Source organism: Rhinatrema bivittatum, chromosome 7 (assembly GCF_901001135.1).
Source record: "Rhinatrema bivittatum chromosome 7, aRhiBiv1.1, whole genome shotgun sequence".
NCBI classification, from domain to species: domain Eukaryota; kingdom Metazoa; phylum Chordata; class Amphibia; order Gymnophiona; family Rhinatrematidae; genus Rhinatrema; species Rhinatrema bivittatum.
In genome coordinates, this window is record NC_042621.1 from 10,781,767 (window position 1) to 10,798,078 (window position 16,312).

Here is a 16,312-nt window from a genome sequence, read left to right on the forward strand (position 1 = left end):
GCAAGGGTTGAGTTAACTGGTCCCATTGACAATGGAGACCCCACGCAGGTGTCTGAGGTGGAAGCAGCTTAATGAAACATGAATGGATGCTGCCAAGATAACCAACACTTGTTTGGGTGTTGTACACTATGAGTTCAATAACCTATAAATAAGTGATCCCAGCATGATCACACCGACAGAAAAGCTCTTGCTTATAGCAAATCTATCCATGCTCCAATAAATTGTAGTTTCTGGGTTGGTACTGGATTCAACTTTTTGAAATTCACCAGAAATCCCCGCTTTTTTTTTTTTTTAAGAAATTAACTTTTTCAAGGAGATTAATATACTCTCTCAGGAACTTGCTCTGTCTAGTCCATTGACCAGGTATGGAAAGTCTTGGATACTCTGATGTTATAAGTGTCCTGCCACTACAATTAGGCATTTGGTAAAGATCCTTGGGGCTGCTGAGAGTTCAAAGAGGAGTACTCTGTACCGATAGCAGGAAGAGTCCAACCTGAAGCAAAGAAAATGCCAGTGGGAGGGATAAATGAGTAGGTGGGCATATACATCCTTCATCGTGAAAGCTCACAACCATTCCTTCTTTTGTATGAAAGGAAGAATCATATTGAGGGGAATTCATTTTGAATCTCTCTTGAAGCAGATGTTTTTTCATGCTTTGTAGATCCAGAATAGGTCTCAGTCCCCCCAATTTCTTGGGGATGAAGAAGCACTGGGAGTAGAATCCCTGTCCATGCTGAGATGCAGGAATTGGCTCTAGAGCTCACTGCTGAAGAAGCAATTCCACTTTCAGATGGAGCTGTGTTAAATGAGCTAGATCTGGGCTGAAAGCCAAACAAACAATGAGGAAGGGATGGTAACTGGGAGCAATGCAAAGTTATCCTGATTCCACTATTTGACAACCCACTGATCTTTTGTTATTTTGCACCACTCTTCCAAAAAGGATTGGATTCTCCTGCCAACTGGAGAGAGTGGTTGGAGGGCTGACGAGATCAAAAACAACTCAGGCTTGGGCTGAACTTGTTGCACCATTTTAGGTTGATGGTGCTCACGTTGTCGAGGGCAAGCTGAAAGAAGGTGTTGCTAAGCCAGAAGAGGCAGGACATTGTACTTTTTGAAAAGGGCAAAAGGTGCATCGCTGAAAGTATGGCATCTTGAGAGAGTAGAAGGAGCACCTTGAAGAAGAATGATGTTCAGGTCCTATGGCAAAGGACCAGACTGCTACATTTTGTTTTATTTGAGAGAAAGTTTTTCTTTGAACAGGTGCTCCCCAAAGTCCAATAGTCAACATTTCGCAGATGTCATCCCATGTACTGCAGGCTCTCCATCAGGCCTTGCGTCTCTCTAATGGCAGCTGTTGAGGTCCATAATACAGACTCAAAGGATTCATAGACCAATCAGAAAAGATGACATATGCACTCACTCTTCAGTGTCTAGGAGCAGATGTGGATAATAATTACCACCCTCAGTCAGTTGAAAATGTTTGCACTAGGTAAAATTCTATGGTTAAGCATTGAGCTCTGAAAAACTCTTTCCAAAACCGTAGAGTAACCTGGGATCCTATCCTGCTGGTGTGTCGGAATAAATCCTGGTTCTCTTTGCTCTGTTCAGGGCAGATTTCACAACAGACTGATGCAGTAATTGGATTACCACAAAAACTGGCGATTTTTTTGTACTCTAATTTGAAGATCTAATTTCCTTATAGTTGGGGCACAAGAGATGGGCTCCACTTCTCATCTGCAGCTGCTGTAAAATACTATGAACCGGTGTTTAGCTGCCGGTTCGGCTGGTGTCCAGAATCTGGAGATCTCTGTGCGAGGGTCTTTTTGCGCACAATTAGTCCAAGCGCTTTTCCTAGTTTATCCAAGAATTTTGAAGAAAGATCTGCCAGAGAAGTATGTTCTCGAGGTTCAGGTAATGAGTCAGAAGAGATTGCTGCAGATCCTTCCGCCGAGCCTAGGGGTGTAAGAACAGTAACTCAGGACCCCAATCATGGAACAGGTGGGGTTCCCTTGGTCACTTTGGAGGGGAATATTCCTGATGTATGACCTCTGACTATTGCAACTGAATCCTGCGAAGAAGTTCTTCATAACATGGGTTCTGACGGTACATGTCCCCAAATTGATGATACTAGGACTCCTCCTTGCAAGAGGATGCTGGCAATACTGGAGAAGAGAAGAGAGACAGCTTTTTCTTTCTTCTTAGTGAAAGAGGTAAAATGATTTTTCACCAGCTCTGCTATTTGGTTGAGTGGTTGACATATCCTCTGACCTGAATTGGGCAGTAGAACATCTTCTTCCAAGACTAGAATAGGCTCTTTTTTAAATGCAGGTCTATTGGCAGCAAGAAGAACCAGAGAACATGTAGGATCTGGCGTCAACTCTCAGCCAGCAACTTTGTTGGTATTAGGGCTTTGGTAAATGGAGAGGGTAGAGGTATATCTCTCTCTGCTCTTTATTTTGAATGGTCAACATAAAGTTGCATTAGTATTTCGATGTGAAGGAAGGCAACACTGTCTTGAGGCTCAAGACATTGAATGCATCGGCTGCATTGATGATGTAAGTGGTGCTGGTGTCTTATACTGTGGCACTGGATGCTTCAAGGATTGTGTAGTCAACTGCTTCAAATGCCCTGACATAGCCTGCTTGAAATGTATTGATGCATGCATTGACTATGCTGAGTGTCTATGCATCAACAGGGCTCAAGCGCTGTGGGCTTTGTGCACTCACAGTCCCTGGTGCTGCTTTAACACTGTTCTGGCTGCTCTGCAGAATGCTGCTGCTTTTTTCTTTGATGTCAGTTGGTCAAGCACTACTCAACCTCCAGCCTGCACCAAAATGGGGAGTTTTTGAGGAGCTCCAACAACTCTTTTTCCAGTGAGACAGACTTTGCTGCTGAGGCAACTGAGAAGTTAGAAAAGTAGAAACCTCATAGAAATAAATTCTAGCAAAGAAAGAAAAATTAGGATAAACTGAGTGCATGTCTGTGCTCAGACAAAAAATGACTGAGGCGGCATGGGAATTCCTGCACATGCTCGGTAGAGCTAAAAGATGTACTAAGAGAGGTGAGATTAATTGGTGCCACCAGATATCACCCACACTTCATGCCTGCTTATCGATGGAAAACATTTTTTATGTCTCTTCCTAAGAGAGAAGGGGTTTCTACCGTTTAGTACTAACCATTATACCTTGTTCATAAAGATATCAAATTAATTTCAGACACCATATATGAGTTACTGGCAAAGTAACTTCACAATGTCATTGATCACTGTTGAAAATTCCTTTGTGCAATAAACACAACCAATTGGTCAAATGAGTTTATTGCATTTCAGTTTAAAAAAATCACTTTAAATAAAACCTTCTGGTAGTTTATTTAAGGACTGTTCAAGCCTGTAATTTAGTAGTTTAACCAAAGGGAATTATATGAATGCAAAGGAAAATGATAAAATCTGTCAACCAACTTTCTTTGTGTTTTAAAAATTACACACCACCTTCTTGGAAAGATGGCGGCTTATGGAGCTATTGGCTTTCAGACACACACATATAATGGGTTTAGTCTGTACTATCAAGGAAGGAAGAAGAAAAGTCTTATTTTTCAGTTTTCTGTAATCCAGGAGTAAAAACACATGGTGTCTCCTGAGCATCCTAAAACCTAGGACTTTTGTTTCACCATCCTACATGCTCTACAATAAGATTTCTCATACCTGTCCTGGTGACCACAGCCAGTTAGGTTTTTCAGGATATCTGGAATGAAGATACATGAGACAAATTTGTATACAATGGGTCTTCATGCATATTCACTGGATATTCTGACAATCTGACTGCCTGTGGGATCACCAGGACATGTTTGGGAAACTTTGCCTTCATTCTCCTGAAGTACTAACTCTGACGTTGCCTTCTGCTAACCAAAAACATGCACAAAGTCCAGAAGGCATGGTAGGGATTGATATGTGCTTTATTACATTTTGTATCTGCAACAGTAATTCTTAAGTGGTTTGTTAGCAAACAAAAATGTGATAATACAGTTTTGCATTGCATGTCATGGTAGTTTTAAATAACACTATATTAACTTATTTCAACATGTACTTCTGTGTCACATTTTATTCTGAAAAAAGTGTTGGCACACTTATGGTTTCCTGTACTGCACTAGAGGATTTCACAGCTATATGATAAAGCATTCCTTCCTTGGCATAGACATGTATTTAAAAATTAAAAGCAGCTACTTGGCATTTAATTGTAATGTGACTGCTTAAAGATGACCTTAGGCTGAAGCCCAGGCCTTACTTTAAGTCCAATAAATAGCACAGAGTGACCAATTTTTCGATCAGCGATTTCCAAACCTATCCTCTTCATCCCACAGCTAGTCAGGTTTTTATGATATCCACAACAAAGATGCATGAGAAAAATTTGCATATGCATACTTCTCCCATTCATCTTCACTGTGGACATCCTGACAACCCGACTGGCTCTGAGATCAAGAGGTCAAGTTTGGAAACTAGCATTTTTACAGAAACAAAAATTGCTCTGAACATTTCTCAGGACACAATACGAGCAGCCTTGTAGTAATATTTCACATTCTAATGTAGGCATCACCAGCTGCAGCTTGGTAAGAATGATTTAGCTGAGATGTTAACTTGCATTTTTCAAAACTTGCTCATAGCAAAGCAAGTTTAGCAGTACTGAACAACATCACATGAAAAATGCTCATCCCATATTCACACTGGAAACTGAAAGCGTCCTAAGACCAGCTCTTGAGTTTGGGTATATGAGAAAATCAACCAACCAGTTAATATTTTGAGAAAACATAACTGTACACAAGTTCTCCCCAGACTGGTAGTGAAAGCCTTAAGATGGGAACAAGCCATAAGGTGCTACTTTGCAAGTAGAGGGTTGGGGATATACACATTTGTAAAATAGTGTATAATTTAATTTTGATTATTAGCATGATCAAGTAGTAATCCATCAAGTAACACTTGAAAAAATGTTTGTTTTTTTAAATTATTTTTTACACTCTTGTTTATGCCAACTGAGAAAAGCTTGCTGAGGAAAAAATGCATACGATGGCCAAGCTACTTCATGCTCTTGGAGTGAACAGAGAAAATGTCATGGTATCATAACCTTCCTTACATCAATGTGACACTTGAAAGCCTTACAATGATTAACTATTAGCCCATCTAAAATAAAGTGGTTTTTTTAATTAGCAATAAAACTGGCAAATCTGTTTGTTAGCTTTGAATTGTTTTCCAAACCCATGAATGTTATTAATGTGCTTATAAATTGGGAAATCAGAACAAGCATAGCCAGACAACTGGAGAGAAGATTGTGGAAGTATTGCCATGCTGCTAACATGCACTGATAATCTTGCTTTAAGGCTAAACACATCAAAATTACTTTATTCAGAAAAAAAAACCCCCATAGCCAAGATAAGAACTGTGACTACAGAACCTATCATATGGCTGGTCCATGGCAATTTTGGGTTGGGCACTGTCCAGCATATGAGCACTTTGACTGCTTTTGACAGTGAAGTGGCAGCCAGTGGGTCAAAAAGTAAGTGGTGCTCTTAGCATATCCCCTCCCCATCATCCAAGTACTCCTCTCCCATCATCCTTCTGCTTACTGTTATGCACATCTGGTCTTAATTTATTTCTGGTGGTTCAATTGACCAGCTGCACCTACACACAAGCCACTGCTGTGATGCTACTATTCCAAATACCTGCTTTCAAAAAGTGAGGGGGAGAGGTGGCACGCTTCTATAGTACCGGAATGTAATCTGCTTTGATGTGTCACAAAAGGCAGAATATACCTCGACTGTGACTCAGCTGGATCTTTAAAGTTACTTTCATTTTAAACGTTTCATAACAGGAGCACAGCCAATATGTCGGGTCTAGTTCTGCACTGCAGAAACCTTAAAACCCTAGTTTTAGTAGCTGTTTTAGTCCTGGAGCCTTCATGGTTGTGGTAACTTTTTTTAATGGCCTAACATGAGAATTATCGAGACCATGATGTGCATAGGATTCAGAAGGATGGCAGTGGGCTAGAAAGCTCCTGCAACTCAAGTCCTCTTTGGATAACTGTCAAGCTGACCCACTGAAAGGCATCATGGCCTGCAAAGAATTCCAATATGCTTCTTCCAAATGAATTTTTTTAAAAGCTAAGTTTAAAAAAAAAATAAAATAAAAAAGGCCCTTCATCCATATCCACTCTTTAAATGCATTTTCCATTTAGAAAACAAAGCAGATAACTTTCCTAAAGAACATAGTATGTTCTCCACCAAATATTCAAAAAAGTCAAGTTTAAAGCCAAACTCAACAAGGTTTGCAGTAGGTATACAATACTTAGACAGCAGCATTAAACAAATTAAATTATTTGGGTTGATGAAGCAGGCAACAGAATGGCACAAAGATTTGGGCCATGCAGATTTTCACTGTGGGATGGACAGACACACAAACACTATAACAATGCTGTTTTAACTGCTAAAAATCCATCTGAAAGAGCTTCAGGCTCCAAGCCTGGCTTTAGCATACAGATATCGAGATCATCATGTCTGAACCACTTGGAGATAAAGAGATGAACAAAAGCTAGTTAAACTTTGGTCAGAAATCATTGGTGTCGGCTCACAGTTGGGTTGTACTTTATAAAAAAATTAGAAACATCAGCAGGATAGAACTAAAGTAGGAGACCATGCAAAAGAAACGCTGAGTTGGATTTGGGCTAAAATGAGTTCCCTTTTCTCCATGATTGTTTATTTGCAGATGCAAAGTCTCCTATTTCTTTTCATACGATCACGATGTTATGGGGAATAGAAAGTTGCCTCATAGCCCAAAATATCCTTCGAGTTAACAAAACAAAGTAAATGTCTGTCATACATATATTAAATTTACCTCAATGAAAAAATAAATACTCCATAACAAAACAAAGTGCTTTTCTAAGCAAATCAACAGTTCAACCAAAATAAAATATCCCAAAAACAAGCATTTACATCAACCGTATATACAAACATGCATTCTAAGAAGGTGACTAGCGACAACCTTTGTAACAGCTAAGCACTTAGTATAACTTTTACTTTAATTAAAGCAAAAAACTCCTCAAGCTTACAGGTGGCCTGTTTCTTTTGTCCGTACCGCGGCACGTATGAAGATTCACAGAGCAGACAGATGATAGACTGCATTCGGTCTGACTAATTTTACAGCTAGCACTGTAGTTCTGGGCGCTTCGGAATTCGTTCTATGGAACGTTCAGCTGCCTGATTTGTCCGAGGTCTGAAACAAGGAAAACAGCTCATCGCACGTCTGCGTCTCAACTGAGCTGAAGTGGGAGTCCATGGTGTTCCATGCTAAATCAGCCAACAGAAAGTCATCCATAGCCGTCTGCGTCTCGTTGCTGGTAAGGAATAAGTTTCCAAGGGTTTCCAAACCGCTAGCCATCGTCTGCGTTTCAGCACTGCTAAGCTGAACTTGGCTTTCTAGACTGTGGCTGGGAACATTTTTGGTTACAGAGGGCATTTCTGTTTGGGTTTCGGTGTCGGAGGAGTCTGTGCTCATGGAAAAGCTGGACTGTTTTAGAATACTACCTAAAGGCAGATGGGCACTATTCGCAAAAAGGAAATTTAAATCTGTCTGGGTCTGGGTATCAAACATCTCCAAACCCAAGAAGTTTGCATTCCCTCTGCTACTGTACAGCTGGATGGCACTATCAGAAAATAAAGAGTCTGTCTGCGTTTCGTTGTCCAAGGATTCCGAGTTCATGTTACCAAGCTCACTTTCTTCGGTCTGCGTCTGAATATTGGAGGCTGAGAAGAACTCGTCAATGTCAAAATCAATGGCAGTATTCTGTGCTGAGCCTGTTGAGAGTTGAGCTTCAGCACCAGTATTAGTCTCAGACAGAAGACCATGATTATCCAGTGCCTGGCCAGGTAGGCTACCCGATAAGATATTTTCTAAGTCATGTAACAAGTCCATGGTTTGAGTCTGATTGTCTGTCATAGTCTGCTGTGGGAGGATACTGCTCTGAGTGTTGAAGCTCAGAAAAGGTGCAGATTTCAATGTCTCTTCGTTCAATGCTTTGATATTTCCATCCAGCAAACTTTGGTCCATACTTTCAGTAATTAAAGTGTTTTCTATAAGGCTTGTTTGGGTTGACACAGTGTATGATGGATGAATGTTAAAAATATCATTGCACATCACAGCTTGGTCCACTTGTACTCGGTGATCTGCAAACCCCTGGGTTTCACCGGTCTGAGTCTCCTTAGAAACGGCATACAATGGGCAACATGCATTCTCAAAAGCATCTGTTTGAGCAGCGACAGATGACACTATCTTAGAGTCTGGCAGCCAAGTCTGAGTCTCAGCACTGATGGGCAATGACACCCGAGCACTGAACGTGAGGTCTGTCTGAGAACAGGACGACACCGGAGGCTCGCTTTTAGGCCAAAGTTCCGACACAAAGTTCTGTGAAACGTACGATAAATCTGTTTGGACATTTATTGATGCAATTCTATTCTTGTGGCACATATTCCCTTGCAAGGTATTATCACATGCCACGTTGTCTAAATCTACTTGTACACACGTGTTAACTGGATCTACAGGGCAGGAATATGCTAGTTTTGAGACGGGCTTCGTGTCCTCCAGCACAAAGGCCTCTGTGTCTAGTGAAGGCATCAGAATTCCTATAGTTTGAGGAAGTACATGAACTGAGCTCATAACAGATCCTTGATTATCAACAGCAACTACAATAGGATTGACAGAATGATCAGCAACAGACACGATGACAGGCACATGAGCAAACTGCATAACAGGAAGCTTGATCAAAGCCATTTTGGGCTTTGGGAGCAACAACTTATGGTTGTGTTTTGGCTGCACGAGAATTTGCTCAGTGATAGAAGAAGTACTGCAGCCCTCCACTGCTGCCATCGGCGCAAGCTCAGATGACTCCAGGTCCTGAGAGCTCGTGTCCTTGAACAGCTCATGAGAAGACAATCTTGCCATCTGGGATGAACGCGGCAGATTTTGCACTGATCCTTCCATTTTCCTTTTCTTAACGGGAGGATCTCTGTATCAAACAAAAATAAGAGACAATTTAATACTGCTGGCTTTTGCTAAGCTAATCTATGTAATGCACAAGCTGACTCCAACTGCTTTCTTTTCAGTTACAACTGAAAGGACCTCGAGAAATGAAAGAAATGGCTGGATTTTAAGTAAGAATAAAAGTAAGCAGCACAAAGATTTCTTGCCTACTTTGGAAGGAAAAGAAAACTTATAAGATTGCTTGGTCTGTGCATTTGTCCCTGTAGTAACATTTTCATTTGATGTCCTGTCCACATCACATTTTCAGGACAAGTCAGAGGGGACAAAGACTGACGGGTATGGTTTTTTTCTCTTTGGATCTACACATACTATGACATATGAGCATTCTAGAAACAGAAATATGACCATATGTGGCCTATCTGGTGTAGCCGTCTGCCCAACTAATTCAACTTTACAATCCCTACCATTCCCTCAGAGATCCCCTGTATTTATCCCATGCCTTTCCACGGGAAGGCTGCTCCATGGATCCATTTACCTTCTCAAAGAAATATTTCTTTAGATTACTCTTTTCATCCTCATCTTATGACCTCTCATTCTAGAGTCTCCTTGCCATTAATAGAGGCTAGCCTCCTGTGCATGGAAACCCTGGAGACATTTAAAATGTCTCTTGTCATATCTTGCCTTTCCTCAAGAGTAAATATGTTTAGATCTTTAGGAATGTCCCCATAAGCTTTAGAACGAAGAGGACCAATGCCAATCGGTTGACATACTTTTGAAGGTGCAGACTTTAAAACTGTATTCCAACTAAGGTCTCATCAGGAACCTACACAGTGGCAATCCCTTTTTCTTCTGCCTGCCCCGTGCTGCCAAATCGGGTGCTCTGCTCCTGCTCGTCCGGCGCTGACCCATTGGGGTCCTGGAGCCTCGGAGCCGCCTGTAGCGCTGCCGCCGAATCGCATCGCCTCGCCTGCCCGCCAGATCGCCTGCCTACCTTCTTCTTCGGCCCGCCCACAACACTGCATCATCAGCCGGGGCCGGAGGGAACTTTAAATTCCCAGCCCTGACCTCTGGTGCGCTCACTTTCTTCGGCCTGCTCCGTGCTGCCGAATTGGGCGCTCTGCTCCGGCGCTGACCCATTGGGGTCCTGGAGCCTCGGAGCGGCCCGTAGCGCTGCCACCAAATCGCCTCGCCTGCCCGATCACCTGCCTGCCTACCTTCTTCCTCGGCCGCATGGTCCCCTGGTCGGCCTGCCCACATCACTGCATCATCAGCCGGGGCCAGAGAGAACTTTAAATTCCCGGCCCTGACCTCTGGCGTCGCGTGCCAGGAGTCGCGCGCAGGAGTGCGACTAAGGGGCCTGCCCCTTATTGCACCCCATCACCTAACCGACCCTAGCCGCATCGTCCTGCTCCCCCCCTTTGCATTGCTTGATATATTTCTGAGAGTTAGTCTTGGCTACTGAAACTTTATCGTCATTGTCCTTCATGCAATTACCTGCACATTGCCTTAGCAACTAGAACGCTGTTCACCTATTACATTGTTCCTATATTTCTGTTGCCTCCCCTTTCCCTCCTCCCACCCCTCTCGTACACTGCCATCAACTGGAACCATCCTTAACCCCAAGTTCAACATGATAATGAACACAGCAAGCCAACTCACTTTCCCTATCCCATGCATCCACTACAACCCCCACAGATCTTTCTATCTCACACCTCATAACCACCCTTCCCATCGCAAATCCCTTATCCCAATCCTTTCTTCACCTATCACGCAATTCCTAGGACTAACCACCCTAGCTGTAATTCTCTTCAATGCCCAATCTCTTGCCAAGAAAACCATTATTCTTAACGACCTGCTAATGACTGTAAACCAGACATCTGTGCTGTCACAGAGACTCCGACACGGTCCTACTCAACCAGCTTCCCAACCTCTCATATGATATTTTTTCCATCCCTAGACCGAAGAAAAGAGGCGGAGGCCTCCTCCTTGCGGTCAAAAAACATATAAAACTCAAACCCATAACTATCAAACCCCCCACCAAATTTGAGGTTGGACTATTCAAATCCCACGACCTTCAAGCATGCCTTATTTATGCACCCCCTGGCCTCATAGAACTTAACCCCTCCCCTCTTATCAAATTCATCTCTGACAACATTAACTTTGAAACACCAGCTATTATTTTAGGAGATTTCAACCTTCACGTTGATGCCTCCCCATGCTCCTCAACCTGTGAAGCCTTCCTCAAATCCCTTCAGGCCATGGGTTACAAGCAAATCATCTCCTCTCCTACCCATAAAGTTGGGCACACCCTAGACTTGTTGTTTAATAACTCTCAGATCCTTTCCACTAACACTCCCGTCTACACCCCTGTCCCCTGGTCAGACCATACCCTCATCAAAACTTTACTCTCCATAAAGACCCCCGTCTCAAATCACCATATGCCCAACAACACTATTATTTTTAGAAAACCCTGCCCCAGTGATGATTTTATTCCTGCCTTCTCCAACTCTATCCACAAACTCGATTGCTCTAATCCCAATGCCGCAATTGAATCCTGGAGCAACCTCACCTTAGACATTGCAGATAAACACTGCCCTATCATTAGACATGAACTAAACCCTACGGCCAAGAACCAAACACCTTGGTACACTGCCGATCTGAAACAAAAAAAAACCAACCTGAGACAAAAGGAGAGAGCCTGGCGGAAAGACCCTTCCCATCAGAAAGCTGCCACCTTCAAATCTGCACTTCACATTTACAGATCTTCCACCCTAAATGCCAAACGTGACTTCTTCTCTGCAAGAATACATGACTATACCTACAATCCGAAAGCCCTCTTCTCATACATCTCTAAACTTGTGGGGAATAAAGGCTTTTGCTCAGGGCTGGCATACCACGCTGAGCTTGTCTGCTTTAGCATTCCTCAGCTCTCTGTACTTTCTTATCTCAGCTTCACAAACAACCTTTGCCCTAAACACAGAATGCTTGCTTGCTTTGACAAAATTAATAATATGAGTTAATCACGTGCATAGCATAAGCAGCCTTGCAGCTGTATATCCTGCAGTGTTGTAACCAATGGTATGATGTTTACTCTGATGAGATGTAACCCAGGACAATAAAAGAAGTGCGCCCGTTTTAGTTCAGGGTGCCTTCCCAAGATCTCTGCCTGACGTGTCTGCTTCCGTGTGTCTCCCATCACCAACATAAACTCACTAAGTCCGACCCCCCTCCCATCCCTGATAATGAAGCAAAGAACAAACGTGAACTAGCTCATTACTTCCATAGCAAAATATCTAATATCCTCCTCAGATTTCCTCCTGAAACCCCTTATACCCCACAAGACCTCCCTTCTAAACCTGCCACCCTAAACTCCCTTGAGCTCACCTCATCGACTGAAATCATATCCATCCTCAAAAAGATGAAACCTGCCTCCCATCCTTCAGACACTATTCCCACAAAAGCCCTACTTTCGATCCCAGACACCATAGCCAAACCCTTAGCCAATATCATAAACAGCTCCCTGTCCTCAGGCATGCCGTGTTCAAACCCCTTCTTAAAAAAACCCTCCTTAGACCCAACAAGACCCATCTAATTATCGGCCCATCTCTAACCTCCCATTCATCTCAAAATTCATGGAGAAGGTAGTCAACTCCCAGCTAACAAACTACCTTGAAGAAAATAATTTACTCCACTCCTCTCAATTCGGATTCCGTAAGCACCTTAACACAGAAACCCTGCTACTCTCCCTCTCTGATCACCTCATCAGAGGAATGGACCAAGGTAATTGCTTCATCCTTGCCAGACATCTCTGCTGCATTAGATACTGTAAGCCACACCCAACTTATCTCCTGTCTCACTGACATTGGCCTCTCAGGCACTGCCCTCAATTGGTTTACATCCTATCTTTCTAACAGACAATACTCTGTTAAAATTGGCAATGCCAAATCCTCCCACCATGCCCTGCCCCAAGGAGTCCCTCAAGGCTCCTCCCTCTCATCCACCCTTTTCAATATCTACCTCATCCCCCTCTGTCATCTCCTTACAGACCTTTGTCTCAAGTTCTACCTTTACGCAGACGATGTTCAAATCATTATTCCTCTTCGCAACTCTCTCACTAATGCAATTGAATTCTGGAAGAACTGCCTTTCCTCCATAAACACCCTACTATTCAATCTCCACCTTGCCCTTAACTCTTCTAAAACCGAACTGCTCCTCATCTCTCATAATATTCCCCCTAATCCCAACCTTGCAAACGATCCCGCCTTTAATTCCTACCTTATGCAGCCCTGCGCATGAAACCTTGGTATGCAACTTGACCAGCAACTGAACCTAAAAAATCATATCAACAAAATCCTTAAGGAAGGCTACTACAAGCTCAACGTCATGAAAAAACTAAAACCTCTTCTGCATACCAGTGACTTCCGCACGATCATACAAGCTACTCTCACGTCAAAACTTGACTACTGCAATTCACTCTTTCTAGGCCTTCCCTCCACCTCTCTTAAACCCCTTCAGATACTGCAGAATGCTATAGCACGAGCTATATCTAATGCCCGTAAATATGACATTACCCCTATCCTCAAAGAATTGCACTGGCTCCCTATCCCCTCCCGCATTCTCTATAAAACCCTCACTATAATCCACAAAGCCATACACATCCACAACTCCAATTGGCTGGAAGAACCACTTCAACCAAAACGCTCCAAGCGACTCACTAGAGCCTCCAAGAATGGGACTCTTCATGTGCCCACCCTAAATCATGCACACCTCACATCCACAAGGGAACGAGCCATTTCTATAGCTGGACCCACTCATTGGAACACCCTAACCCTAACCTACGTCTAACCTACGTCTGGAAACATGTCCATCCAAATTCCGAGCTAACCTCAAGACCTGGCTATTCAAACAAGCGTACCCCCAATAACCTCTGCCCTGCTTCCCTTTTCATTCCTAACATGCCAGCTCTTTGGAGTACCTGTACATTTATCTGTCACAACCTCTGTTATAACTGGTTTGCTATTGTAGTTGCAATCTCAGTCACAACTTCTTCTATTGTGATGGTGGCTGCAATTTTAATTTCAACCACAATTACTATTGAACATCTATTGCCTCTGTTATCTCTTAGTGTTGATTTTATTGCTTGGTTCACTTTCTTCCTGTACTAAGTTTTTTGTTCCTATTTATCCTATGTATCCCCCTCCCCTGTTCAATGTATTTTACTCCTTGCTGTTATAATGTAAACAGATATGATGTTGCCACGAATATCGGTATAGAAAAGTTTATAAATAAATAAATAAAATAAATAAATTCCTCTCCCTATGCAGCAAAACATCTTTCTGGCTTTTGCCATTGCTTTACCACTTGTTTGGCCACCTTAAAATCATCAGATACAATTACTCCCAGATCCTGCTTCTCTTATCCTTACAAGAATTTCATATCCAATACTGTACATCTCCTTAGAGGTTTTGCAGCTTAAATGCATAACTCTGTATTTCTTTTTTCTAGCATTAATTTTTTTTTAAAATAAATTGCAATTTTTATTCAGAACTGTGCTTCAGGCACTCATCCTATCCAAAATAGATTACGCAAACGCCATCTTACTAGGCCTTCCCAAAAATACCACAACCCCCCTGCAGCTCCTACTAAATGCAGCTGCACGCATTCTAACAGGCACACGTAGAAACGATCACATCACGCCCGTTCTTAAACTACATTGGCTCCCCATATCCTCAAGAATCATCTTTAAGACTAACTCTCATACACAAAGCCATCCACAACCCAAATATGCATTGGTTCTCCGACACTCTACACCTTCGTACGACATCAAGACCAACCAGATCACCATACCTTGCAACAATACCCACTCCTACACCCAAACTATCCCACCTCGCTTCCACCAAACAACGCTCCATCTCCTTAGCTGGTCCCAAGCTATGGAACTCAATGCCCACCAGTCTACGCCTTGAGATCTGTCCAAAGAAATTCAGACAGAAACTTAAAACATGGCTTTTCACACACGCCTACTCTTAATCTGCCATCCCAGTTCCATTCCCCCCCCCCCCCAATCCACTCCACCCCTCACACAGACCCTTTCCTCCCCCCTCACCCCCCACCCTCCACCCCCTACCCCTTCCTCTCTATCACCCCGCTCTCACCCCCCCTACCTCCCATCCCTCTCTAACCTAGCCCCCCCCACTCCCTCCCCGTGTATATTGAATGTACATATTGAATGTACATATATTGAATGTACATATTAGAATGTATACAGAATGTAAATAACTCCTGCTTTTTGTAAATAATCCTCCTTATTCCCCTACTCTCTTCCCAGCATACTCATTCAGTTCCAAGTTACTGCCCTGCCCCCTTCCCTCCCCTCCCCCTAGTTATAATATCAGTTACAATGTAAAGCCCTGTTGGCTGAATTTGCTGTTATCTGGAAACCGATGTGATGTCTCGTGCAAATGTCGGAATAGAAAAATGTTAAATAAATAAATAAAATAAATCAATGTTCAATAAAAATATAACACCAAAAATACAATACTGCGCACCCATTAAAGACAGAGATGAAGAATGTTAAAATACTATTATATTCCACACCCAATCTCCCGATCAGAATAACCCACCCGGACCCTCCGCATCCCCAGCAGAAAATGACAGAAGTGACGGCGATACACGCCAATATAGATCCACTCGAATCAACTGAATCCACAAGGAACCAGCCAAGTAGTAGAAACCAAACTCCAAAGGATCCCAAAATATGAAAATAAGGATAAGATAGGCAGTACAACATTTTAAACAGCACCCAGTAAGGAAATATATTCACAATCCAACACATAATTAGAACTACTAGTGCAAAGAAATCCATTTTACAAATGGGTTCCATATAGAGATAAATCTAGAGAGATTATGATTTTTAAATGCCATTAATTTATTCAATTCACAAATCCTCTCAAGTCTCCTCGTAACTGCTACTACTGGTGGTATAGTAATCTTCCAACAAGAGGCTAGCTCACATCTTGCAGTTAATATAATTTGGTGAACCAACAACCACAGGTCGGGAGTGAGATCCAAGCGTAGATTCAACACCACAATTTCAGGGGAAAGGTGAAGAGGTATATGGGTTACCTCTTTAATAAGAGAGGAGAAATTCCCCCACAATGCAACAATCCTTGGGCACTCTCATCACATCTGAAAGAAAGTTCCTCTTTCTCCACAACCTTTCCAACACAAGTCTCCCCTATATGTAGGCATTCAGGAGTAAGGTACCACCTCATTAACACTTTATAGCTATTT

General features: G+C 42.6%; 2 protein-coding genes across 4 annotated transcripts in view; one reads left to right on the forward strand and one right to left on the reverse strand.

Moving 5' to 3' along the window:
• C7H16orf46 (chromosome 7 C16orf46 homolog) overlaps positions 1–16,312 on the forward strand; it is a 63,693-nt gene that overhangs the window by 18,367 nt on the left and 29,014 nt on the right. The gene's annotated exons all lie outside the window — the stretch shown is intronic.
• The window catches only part of ATMIN (ATM interactor), a 45,114-nt gene continuing 32,735 nt past the window's right edge, over positions 3,934–16,312 (reverse strand). For both annotated transcript variants that reach the window (XM_029608140.1, XM_029608141.1), the window contains exon 4: positions 3,934–9,044. In XM_029608140.1, the coding sequence (XP_029464000.1) occupies positions 7,232–9,044 (1,813 nt within the window). In that variant the 3' untranslated portion in view covers positions 3,934–7,231. The remainder of the gene's footprint in view (positions 9,045–16,312) is intronic.